This window comes from Telmatherina bonti (genome assembly GCF_933228915.1).
Source record: "Telmatherina bonti genome assembly, chromosome: 17".
NCBI lineage: Eukaryota > Metazoa > Chordata > Actinopteri > Atheriniformes > Telmatherinidae > Telmatherina > Telmatherina bonti.
The window spans coordinates 10,422,706-10,435,114 of NC_136615.1; the positions used below are offsets into that span (position 1 = coordinate 10,422,706).

The window sequence follows — 12,409 nt, forward strand, 5'->3', positions numbered from 1 at the left end:
ATAGTCATGAATGCTGCTGGAGTGGCCTGCATGCACCGAGCAAAAGAAAGACATGCACTCTGCACAGCCCGATGAGCACACAATTAAGGACAGTTTAACTCTCTTGAGATGTGTGTGTGTGAGTGTGTGTGTGTATCTTGGGATTGTGAGAGTTTTTATCCTGAAAACAGATAAAAACTTCCCACAGAAAAAGCAGCATGATAGACTGGAAAACAGGATTTAGACACAAAGCTAATGGATTTATTGTAAAATACTACTCTTCTACTGGCACATCAAACCTGCAAACATGAGCGATGGGGGACTTGAACTCTTCACATGTGAAATGTCTTTATATTGGCCTGCTGGGATTCCTAAACCACATTCCTGGTTAGTTAATGACATAAAGCGAACATCTCTGGCTCAAACATGGATATGAGTCAGAATAGTAGGACACAGAGCCAAAGGCCCATTAGTCCACCTACCCATACCCTGTTGTCTTCATGTGTCCTCAGGTTCTGCTGGTGTTCGCAAAAGAAGACAGCCAGAGCGATGCTCTCTGGTGGGCCTGCGATCGCGCTGGCTTCAGATGTAACATCGCACGGACACCCGAATCTGCTGTTGAGTGTTTCCTAGACAAGCACCATGAGATTGTCGTCATTGATGGGCGCCACTCGCGCTACTTTGAGCCTGAGGCTGTTTGCCGGTGAGCCGTGACTGTGTGACTGCAGACTCACATTTGAAGAAGTTGGCTGTAAAAAACAGGAACATTTTAGGGGGTTGCTGTAGAAGACTGACCTCTTGTTTGTATTATTATTGCACCGTAAAAAGCACCTTTTCAGCAGGTCACTTAAAATATTCCAGCTTAAATCTCTATCTCGGAATTTCTTTTACACTTGTTTTTCTTTGTCTAAGCAGATGAAATACCAGAATAGTTTATGAGTTTTTAAGGAGGATTTTATTAACTTTGTGTTGGGTTATAAAATTTTTTTTTCATTTTAATCTTCAGAAAACTTGTACCACTGACCAAAAAAGGTTATAATCATCAAATAGATCAATATATTCAGAAAAAGTACCATTTTGTAAATAAATTCTGCTTCAGAACAAGCTTACAAAACTCCCACCACTCTACCATCAAGCACAGGAATGCAGAAATAAATGTAGAAATGCAGAAATAAATGCAGAATGTCAGTAATCTGGCCTCGATTCCAGACTGTCCGAAGTAAATAAAGGATTTGATGAAACTTCTTCAGCCTGAAATGGAACAAAAGCTTGTCATCCTCCATTTTCATGCAAGATGCTGTCAAATTTACAAAGTTTTTACTTAAAATCTACTAAATAGTTTGGTGTTGAGCTCGCCCTGCATTACATTATTAACAACAATTAGGAGCTCTGGTGGTGGAGGGCTTGTTGGTGCCACCTGCTGCTCACTGGAAGAACTGCAGATATGAAGCGAAGGACACTGAGCATGCTGAAATTCCAAAAGACTCATAATTTAGTGTACAAAGAGAAAGTTGTAGATAACTGGCTGTCACAAGTCATAGGAGAGTGGTGCTGCAGTGAGCCTGAACTACAAACTGTAGTTCTACAAACTGTGAGTTTGTTTGTTGACATGACAGCTGGATAACGGCTCGGGGGAATGAAGCACAAGGGCTTTTTTGTCAATGTTTCCACAGCAAAAGCCCCTGGCCCCTTTTCAGGCTTGTTTTATTTTAGAATAACCTCATTTGCTCTCTTTTCTTGACCATCTGTTAAGTTCATACCAGTCTGTCCCCCATTACTCCCTGGCCTGCTCAAGCTCTTTAGGATTTATTTAGAGGGTATTTTTAGGTCAGTATTTTGCACCATTTCCCCTTCCTGCTGGGTTTCACAGGGATATTTCAAACATGCCGGTTTTTGTCAGTTCCTTTACTTGATTTAATGAGACAATAATGACACTTATTTGTGCAACAAAGTGACAGAAACTAGATATTCTTTGGCTTTTTGGTGTGTTCCTCCTTGTTTTTACCTTGGATAAGTTATTTCCCTCAGTTATTATTAGATACAGTCCTGAACAAGTCAACGCTTTTAGCCAAAGCTGAATATAGTGATTTATTGCAAGGGCTTCATCATTTTCCCAAGTAAAGGAACATATCCATTTGTCTCTGCTGTCCACAGATGACCACAGTCTGGCAGCTTCTCTATGTGTCCTTCGCTCCTCTCCTCAATATCTTTTTTTTTCCCCTCTTTCTTCCCCTTCCATCTGTATCCCCCATGAGGATCTCTGCCATCATCTGTTCCCTCAGCTCCTCCTTTTATCCTCCATCACTGTGCTCGTTCCTCCTCCACCTCCAGACCACTTTCCCGTACGTCCTGCCAGCGGCGTGGCTTTGTGGCTGAACCTCTAAAGCACATGTTGTGTTTGGTGTTTCTGTGTCAAGCACAGAAATGTTCTGTTCTCCTTTTGTGGCGATGACATCACCCCCGTTCTGCCCACATGTTTATCCTCTACCTGAGTCCAAGCCACTTCTCCCAAGCTTGGAGTGTGCAGGACTTGAACTCCTGCTGACACTTCTCCTGACATTGAGTCTGCATTTGTTTTATTTCCAGGATGATTCGCACCACAAAGCCCTCTGAAAGCACAGTTATTCTAGCTGTCGTGCCCCAAAAGTAAGTCTGAACTGTACATTTTAACGTGTGAACATTAAATAAAAGTGTAAAAAGATGCTGGAAATTAATGGTTTTGAATTTAGTTTGAATTTGTGGGGATATCTTATCAATAATTACATCTTTTTAAAGGCAGTTTATCCAGAGTTTAAGACTTAAAAACCATTACTTATCCAAATGGCTCTGACAGAAAGCTTTTTATTGGGGAGATTAATTTTTAGAAATTCACATCTGTTTTTCCATTTTACCTGAATTATTCTAAGCCGCGTTAGATTAAAACACTTCCTGGAAATTTCCCACTTTTATAGTTCTGCGGTTATCTTGTTTTTAGGCTAATATTTCCATATTTTATGTGTTAGCAACCAGCTTTATTTCCCCTCCATGTTGGATACAACCACTCATTCTAAAAGTCTGTTGGAAAATACAAGTCTGAACACTTCTTAAATTCATCTCTGTGCTCATACTGTAGGTGTGGATCTCTACAGGCATGGTTTTTGAAAGACGATTGTGGTTTCAGATGGTAATAATTCATTTCTGTCATTGTGCAGACTGCCTGACCAGGAGGAGCCATCTGTTCTTCCTCTTCTCTGTGCTGGATTTAGCAGAGTATGTCTATGCACTTCCCTGCACGTTTCACTATGTTTACAACAGATGTAGTCTTCAGATTTCACTTAGGATTTATTTTAAAATTAATGTAAAGAGATTTCAGTCCAAAATAAAGTAGTTTTTGAAACAAGCACTTATTATATATGATGTATATGGATGTGAAAATGAAGTTGGAGATTCACAGCAAGTTAAAGTTAAGTGAAACCTGACTCATTTCGCTTTCCCGCTCCTCTTTGTCTGCTTTTCCTTCGAACACCACTTCACCTTGTCCGGTCTCTAGAGGTTTGTGGAGAACAGCAGTGTGTCAGCGTGCTACAATGAGCTCATACAGATCGAACATGGAGAGGTGCGCTGCCAGTTCAAACTCAGGTACAGCAGAGAAAAAGGCTCTTAATGTTCACAGTCTGCCGTCAAATCTACATATGCAGATCCATCCTGTATGAAGCATGTTCTCGGTGGTGAAGTTGCTAATTCTTTATTCTCTTTATTGACATTGTTCACCTATAGGGCTTGTAATTCTGTCTTTACTGCTTTGGAGCACTGTCAGGAGGCCGTGGAGATCACCAGCGAGGACCACATAATACAGGTGGAGATGTAACACAGAACTGTATGTGCAGTCTCACCAGAAGCTGTGTGAAACCTCTGAAACTGCCAGGAAGTGGCTCGAAAGATCAAAAGGATTTTTTTTTTTTAATGTACTGTAAATTATTGGCTCATAGCAACATAAACTCCCTTAGATCAATCTGAGGGTTCTTTGGAAATTATGGAAATTATTATTTATCAAAAACATTTATTTTTGTCCATTTGGGTAAAAAATGTTGTTCTCCAGTTTAGCTCTTGTCCAAATCTTGTTACTTTTTATTCTAAGAAAACCTAAGATGGCAACAGCAGAGGAAAGACACACTCATATTTGCATTTAATTGGTATTTTTTTTTCTTAAATTCTGCTGAATTTTTGGATTTAATGCAGGTTATGACTAAGACAATAGCTACAGAGAATAAGCCAGTCTTGTTAGTAGAACCACACACACCATACTATGGGATAGTTAACTTTAATTAGTGCTGTAAAGGAAATAAATCACAATATTTATCCAACAGTAACAATGACTTTAAAACCTTTCTGTGTGTGTCTCAGTATGTTAACCCGGCATTTGAGAGAATGATGGGTTACCACAAAGGGGAGTTAATTGGGAAGGAATTGACTGAACTTCCCGAAAGCGACAAGAACAGAGCTGACCTGCTGGATACAATCAACACTTGCATCAAAAAAGGAAAGGTGAGTTTTCCATCCATCCATCCATCCATCCACTTTGTGAAAGAAATCAGTGTCTCATAGCCTGACTGATCTGTTGTGTCCTGAAGGAATGGCAGGGTATTTACTTTGCCAGAAAGAAGTCCGGTGACAGCATACAACAGCACGTGAAAATAATGCCCGTCACTGGCCAAGGAGGGTAAGAAAAGTTTCAACAGTGTAAACTGGAAACTGTACATTTCCAAGAAATCAGGTATTTCTGACAGATTTCTTCTGCTTCTCCCTGCAGGAAAATTAGACATTTTGTAGCCATCAAGAGACCTCATATGGATAATAATAACCAGGTAAGTGCTTCACAAATTTCTAAATACTGCCGTGCATTTCGAGCCCTAAAGCATAACACCCTTTGACACCTGCAAATTTGGCTCTCAGCCAGATGCAAGAAACTTTGTGTTTTCAGTGTACTGTGGCAACTCAGTGGATATGTCATATGCATGATGTACATATGTACAATCCTCCTGATTACTGATACTTTATTAATCATAGTTAAAAAACAAATACTGAACAGAAATGGTGTGCTTTCCGACATCGACAATGTTCCTAATGATTCCTGAAAGAATTAAAAAGCAGAGGTAATTTGTGGGAAACTGGTACCAGTTCTACCAAAAACACTGATGTGTAAACAAATGTGCAACTTAAATTATTATAAACTAAAAAGGAGATTACAAAGATGCTAAATATTTGGATATTAGTACTTAAAAGTTGACTTCTCTTTCTATCAGCAGCGCTAATGCTACAGCTTGCCCCCATCAAGCTAGCATGCAAACGAACAACTGACACCAATCTGGACTTGCCTGACTGTAAACACCGCTAGCAGTTAGCGTTACATAAATACCTCAAAGGAACTGTTTAAATATCTCCACAAGGAAACGGTGCACATGCTTCCAGCATTGTTAAACTACTGAGCATAGTTACCATGAAGCAGGTGTGTCGCTGCACTCAGCCAAGTTCCAGGCCAATAACGTCATACTATGCTAAGCTACGGCTAAGCACCAGGATTCCCCACTAAGGCCTAGAAAGGCTGGCAGCCAGGCGCCAGGGCTATTTATGCTTCAAGCGAAGCTGCAGGGCTTCTCTTTCATCATGTGTAAATAAGGTGAGCTGGCATCTGCCTGCTAAAGCCAAATGGCATTCATTCCTGCTTGTTTGGATTGAGAATCCTTACACATAGCAGCGTCTTACCGTCAAAATGAAGGAAGTTTTATTCCCACAACCTAATTCTGCATCGTCAATCTGAACAGTGTCAATTTTCCTTTTTTAAAATGTATTGAAACTGCAAATTAATGACAAAGGTTTAGCACTGGATGTGTACATTAAATCATGCTACTGCATCTTTGCTAATAAACCATTCATTGGACAATCCAAGACCAAATAGATCCTTTCAGCATAGTGCTAAGCTGAAACTCAGGCTTCACTTAAGATATTTTCCTTTCAGTACTTAAACCACATATAACCCCTCATCTTTTCCCTCTTAGATTTTTGGCTGTACACCACAGTTTCTGTTTCACTATATTGATACCAGCATTTTGTCCAAACACTACAGACGTGCACCAGGTTTAGGCTCAGTTTTGTTTGACTTTTCCTCCTAATTAACAGCAATCCAGATCTCAACTGTTTCCCAGCTTTAGTTCATTCAAAAGGTGATTTTTTTTTTTCTAAATGTCTGTTTGCACATTGCTACTTAAGAAACCCATTAAGGTTCAGTCAGCTAAATGTGGCAGCACTAAAAGTCATCCAAAGCGCTTATACTTCTGTCTTAATCCCATTTGGTTTGCACAGGAGATTTGAAATCAAGAGACTGAAATTTACAAAGCCATTCAGTAAAATACAGAAACACAGCAATACTGTAGGAGGAACACAGATTCTTTTTTAGAATCTGTGTTCCTCCTAAAAAACATAGAAGTTTAGGTAATATTTTATGGAATCTTTTTCAGCGATCCGTGTCTGGATTTTCCTCCCTTCCCTCACAAAGATGGAATGAAATATAGTGTTAAATGTAAACACTGATCATTACATAAATATGCATAATCTGCTGTCAGCAGGACACAAAGTTACAGTGAGTCAGTGGGTTAGGTAAATCTTGTGTAATAAGATTAGAAGAACTACAGATCCATAACTACATAACCTTGGTGTCATTAACAGGATGTACTGTACTAACTGTCCTCCACATTTGCAAGCGCTTGCTCTGCAAGTTAAAAGTTCACAATGATTGGAAATAATGCACACAAAGTTTTCAGAACTAAATAAAGTGAAGATATGTCACATCATGCTGTAGGCTGGGGAAAAGGCGCCAACTTGTAAAGAATCCTCCATCATGGTTTTTAGCCATTTTTTGCTGCTCTGGTTGATTTAGTCTTGACTTTACATCAGTCATTTTTCTCAGTTGGTCATTTTCTGAACCGCTTAGTCCACTTAAAGGTGGAGTATGTAAGATTTTCAATATTTAAAAAAAAAAAATAATAAAAAATAAAAATAACTACAATTATAATTATATAGTTTTTTAAAACATGTAGTTTCCAGTCTGTCCACATTTGATGCGTTATTAAATTACAAGTTTAATTAATGACAATGACCCTTCTTAAATGTTTGCCTACCAGTAAAAAAAAAAAAAAAAAAAAAAAAAAAGTGCTTTTTGTCATTTGTCATTAATTGAACTTGTAATGTAATAACGCATCAAATATGGACAGACTCGAACCTACATGTTCAAAAAACTATCTAATTATGATTGTAGTTATTTTATTAAATAATTTATTTTTAAAATATTGAAAATCTCACATACTCCACCTTTAAAGATCACAGGTAGCTGGAGCCCATCCCAGCAATCACTGGGCGAGAGGCTGGATGACTTTAGATATTACACTTAATTGTTGTTACTTCAAAGTAAAACAGACAAAATGCTAAACCAGTCCTGAAATGTATTTTAAGGACCAAAATGCTACAAGAAATCATATACAAGACTCACATTGCAGGCTATATAAACTATTTATATCGAAGCCTTATTTACACTTTCACAGTTTATTTAGTTAATTAAACAAACAAAACACCTAGCATATGTTTCTTTAAAGCAACAGCACATTGAGGTGAGAGCAAGAAGAGTGCAAGCTATAAAGAACATCAAACTGCTAGTCTTTAATCAAGAAAACCTTTTCTAGCATGATGTCTTTAAGGAGCAGGAAATAAAACTGATCTTTATTCCACACAATCTGAATCATCTCCATCTCACCATGTTCCAGGTCCACAAGCTGAACAAAGAGGAGAAGTGCAGCGGGGAACATTCTCAGTCAGGTAACTCAGCACAAAACATTTATGCATTGCTGCTGTGTGTACTGGTTTTAAGTAAACATAACAAGATGAGAAGATTTATTCTAATCAGTGGCTTTTCATTTATTTTTAAAAGCAGTCTTTTATTGTTTTTAATTAAATAAAGTAACAAAAAAAGTAGAAAAGTCTCTGTCTTAATTATTTTTTTCTTGTCCCTGTCCAGAGTGCCATTCTCTACGTCACAGGGACAGGAGGAAAGATTCGATGGACGCCAGATCTCTTAGTTCCCGTGGTAGCGACGGTAAGCCTACTTAAAATGCTAACCTTTTTTTTTTTTTTTTTTCTTTCGTTTTGTTTCGATTTAGCATCAATAAAGCTCCAGTTTGGGTCATTGTCTGAAGAATAAAAGCAAAAAGCAGCAGCGAGACAGACCGAGTTAAATGCAATGGGCTTAAAATACAGATAGGAACATAAAGGAGGAAAGGAGGGATGATTGGAGATGGCAAACCAGCGAGTGAGTCAGACTGTTTTATGGTAGGTACTTGAACAAAAGAGATCCTAAAGGGTGATGTTGTGGGCTGATGACAAATGTTCCTCCCTCCTCAATTCACTGACGCATCCGATGCTATTTTCAGGTATCTTAGCCGACTGCTGCTTCTCTTCTGCTTTACTCGTTTTGTTTTTTTTTCTTAATTGAACTTTTTAGTCTTAGCTTTGCTCCATTATGTTTACACTTTCCAAACATTAACTTTTTTTATTTCCCTTTTGTTTTTCTAAACTTAACATATTTTCTTAAATTCCCTTTCATTCCGACGCACTAAGAAGCAGTTCCATCACTTCTGCCTTCTTTAAGTCTGCAGTATTAATGATGCCAAATAATACACAGGTTGAAATGTTTAGCAGACATGTTTTTAACTTAAAATACTGTCATTGATCTCTAAATTGCAGCTGCAAGTTTACAGAATCGAAGACATTCCTCTGTTGCCAGGATTCACTCAATGACCATTGAAGCTCCCATCACTAAGGTATGCCATTTCTATTTTTACTTTTAAATCAAAGCAAATAAAAACCAATATTGCAGTCCTTTTCTTTAAGAAAAAAAAAATCCATGTAACTTTCGGTTCAGAAAGCTTATTTGAACATAATGACAAATTTGAAAACAAAATTAGAAATAAAACGTTCAAAAGGAGTGGATGAAGTAAAAACTTATATATAATCCCACTCCAGTGATGGAGTTATACAATAGCAATAACAACAATAGTAACGCAACAGCAATACAATCACAATAGCAACACAGTATTATAGTGATACCTGTATGATAATATTATATTACATATCAAGGATAAGATTACAGCAATCGATTACAGTGATGGAGTAATGCAGTAATAATAATATTAAAAATAATAGTAACAATTACATCAATAATAATAATAATAATAGAACTACTCATTTTATATATTATATCTTCATTCTATACTACTTCAGTACTGCTAAATTATCTTTGTATATTTGGTTGAACCAATAACTTTCATGCATGACTGTTGTTCTTCCATATAGGATCATTATTTGTTGACATTGTTTTAATATTTTATATATATTAACAATAGTTTGGACACATTAGCTGTGATGTACAGGTTCTGTGTTTTTTATTTTATTTTATTTATAAAATCTGAGCTCTAAGAAAAGATCTTTTGCTGGCTGGAGAGAGCTAACAGGTCAGGTAGGAGACCAGATGGATGCTGACTTAGCCGTCGATAGGGGCAGAGTGTCAGGAGAAATGGCAAAAATTCTGTAGTCTGTCTTTAATGTAATCATAAAAAAGCCACATTCCAGGATAGATTTCTTTCTATATGTAAATGTTCTGGGTGGACACTACATGGAACTGTAATTCCTGTCCAACAAGACATAACACAACAGATGTTAGACATCTGCAGGAACCATTATGCTGTGGTTGGTCTTCAGAAGCAACACAAAACCATCAAAGAACAGCGTAAAGTGAATTTGAGGCTTAATTAAACATCATAAAACACATTTTTCTTGATGTATATGACTAACTTACACTACTGTATCAGTGATCATTCCCACACCAGCAGTCAAATGTTACATTTTCTACGTCCTGTCACCAGTTTGTGCCGCATGCAGTCAGATTATACACATTATACCCTAAATCAGACAAAATCGAAGTCCTCATACTTTTGTGTATTTCATATTACAACTGCACAGAGGTGAATCAGCCAGACTCAGTTTGTGCTGCTGCAGGTTCAGCTATTGTAGTTTCTGCTTGAGTGTAATAAGATATTGCTTTACTAGTATTAATGAGAAGATATGATTGAGGTCATTTCTTAGATGCATGCATGTGCAAGATCTACAAATACCCACATTTCTTTTGTTGTCCACTGCATGTCATGCTGAAGAGGTAGTAAAAATTAATACTTATTGTGTTTACATGCAAACACAATAAGTGTTTGCATTTCAAGAAAAAACTAATTTGCATTAGTTCCTTCATGTTGAAATAAATCCTGATTTCTCTGCTAATTGCTGACAGCTGAGCTAAGGGCTCCAGTTATCTAGAAAGCACGTAAAACACATTAACTTTCCTTTAATGGTGTTCGCTCCAGTTTAAAAGCCATTAGTTTTGTCCACAAGCCAGTTGTCACGGTTTGGTGAGGGTGTGGAATGAAACAATTCATGCAATGGACCAGACAAGTCCAGACAAAAACTGAGGGGTATAAATACACAGAACACAACAGGTGAAAAAGATTGACTAAATGAACCCAGGTGAACTAAGGAACAAACTCTAAAGACATCACAAAACACACATCACGACACCTTGCTTCACTTGGCTTCAGTAACTGGCCCTTTCTCACTCATGCAGAAAAGCTGAAGACTGATTTTTTCCTGGTGAAACACATGAGACTTTAGTCCATCAACATCTAGTGGTGTCTGAAATGATCTTAGAAATATCTTTTTTTCAATAATTGAAACAGTTAGTGTGAGAGATTAATTCACAAAGGAAATTATGAATGAAACCTCTTCTCATGAGCCATCCCAGTGCATTACTAAACACATGATCACAATTCAGAGTGAGCACTATTTATTCACTGGACTGATCTGGTTCTGATAAGCCTAATTTGCAGCAAGAAAAATAATTTCATCTCAGCATTGATAAAATTGTGTTATAAGAAATTTTGAGGGGGATTTTTAATGTTTACTTGTGAAGATCACATTTCAAAAAGCAGTGAAAGTGTGAAGAGCTGAGTTCTAATCATGGCATTGTGACTTGAAAGTCTCTGCAACAGTTTTAGCTCCAGTCTAGCTGTGGTCTGGATCACAGTGCAGTACAGTGTACAGTATGTCACATTGTCTCAGTTTGCATCCTGCTGCAGGTCCTGTGATGTTCTTGTGTGTTGAAAAGCTTTTTTTGGCTGTTTTGCTCCAGACAAGATTATCCCAGCATCACATGCACATATCCATGACACATCCACAAAGAGACACTCTTTGTAACGCAGAGGGCTCTTTGTGAATGTCTTCTTTTTTATGCACTGTTTATGTAAAAGTTTAGTAAGGATTCTTATTCCTCTGAATCTGCAGGTAATAAATATCATCAATGCAGCCCAGGAAAGCAGTCCAGTGACCGTAGCTGAGGCTCTGGATCGTGTGTTGGAGATCTTGAGGACCACTGAGCTATACTCCCCTCAGCTTGCCTCAAAAGAAGACGACCCCCACACCAATGACCTGGTTGGGGGATTAATGAGTGTAAGAGGCAATTAGTTCACGTTCTTTTAGCTTTAAAGTTCTCTTAACAGATTATTTTTAACTATAGAAAGTGTAAAAGTTTCTTTACTTGCACACATTTCTGTTGCACCAGTCCGTCTTTGTGTCTTAAGTTTAAATAAAAAATTAATTAAATTTTATTCAGTCTGATAAACTAACGTAAGAAGTAAGTCACTGCAGTTTGTTTCTTTACATACAGCATCATTTAATAAAGACTGGTAAAATTGTTATTTTTACCAATGTAAAATAAGTAAAATAAAAACAACCAACAATCTCACAAAAATGTAAAGTGATGCAGAAAAATGTTGATCCACTCCTTATTTTTTTACATTTTGCTTCTAATTAGCTGACTTTTAAAGTAGTTTTGATCAATAATTCTCCAACTTTCTGAAGGTCTTTTGTCAGGTTTGCTTTGGACATCTGCAGCTTTTTCAGTCCAGTCTTGATAACTGACCATTTTTATAGGAATATTTGTTTAGTATGCAACTTAACATTGCACTATTAGTTATTAAAGGACAACAGACAACTTTGCAAAAAAAAAAAAAAAGAAAAAGAAAGATAATTCATTTGTGTTTTATTATCAGCCTATGTAGCCTCATGTAGACATGCTGTTCTATTCTATTCTACTCTACCATGCTCTACATTTGAGGGTGGCTGTCAAGAATCCATTTTTAAAAAAGAAAAACAGGAAGAAAAGGTTAAAGTACAAAAAAGAAACAAGAACTGGACTAAAAATCAGTAGCAGCAGGTCTGAAGATAAAGCTCAAACTTATTTGCAGTATTTCCATATATGTCTGCAATATTTTATTGTACCAATCTCCTGTTTTTCTAACTA

At 37.2% G+C, this 12,409-nt stretch overlaps 1 protein-coding gene across 1 annotated transcript in view; it reads left to right on the forward strand.

The window, feature by feature from the left end:
- The window catches only part of pde8b (phosphodiesterase 8B), a gene marked incomplete at both ends in the record, with an annotated part of 51,420 nt that overhangs the window by 25,945 nt on the left and 13,066 nt on the right, over nt 1-12,409 (forward strand). Inside the window, 12 exons of the mRNA XM_079257006.1 lie at nt 492-682; nt 2,566-2,625; nt 3,171-3,228; nt 3,509-3,597; nt 3,736-3,814; nt 4,363-4,503; nt 4,590-4,678; nt 4,769-4,823; nt 7,773-7,824; nt 8,024-8,101; nt 8,749-8,825; nt 11,392-11,556. Coding sequence (XP_079113132.1) covers nt 492-682; nt 2,566-2,625; nt 3,171-3,228; nt 3,509-3,597; nt 3,736-3,814; nt 4,363-4,503; nt 4,590-4,678; nt 4,769-4,823; nt 7,773-7,824; nt 8,024-8,101; nt 8,749-8,825; nt 11,392-11,556 — 1,134 coding nt within the window. The remainder of the gene's footprint in view (nt 1-491; nt 683-2,565; nt 2,626-3,170; nt 3,229-3,508; nt 3,598-3,735; nt 3,815-4,362; nt 4,504-4,589; nt 4,679-4,768; nt 4,824-7,772; nt 7,825-8,023; nt 8,102-8,748; nt 8,826-11,391; nt 11,557-12,409) is intronic.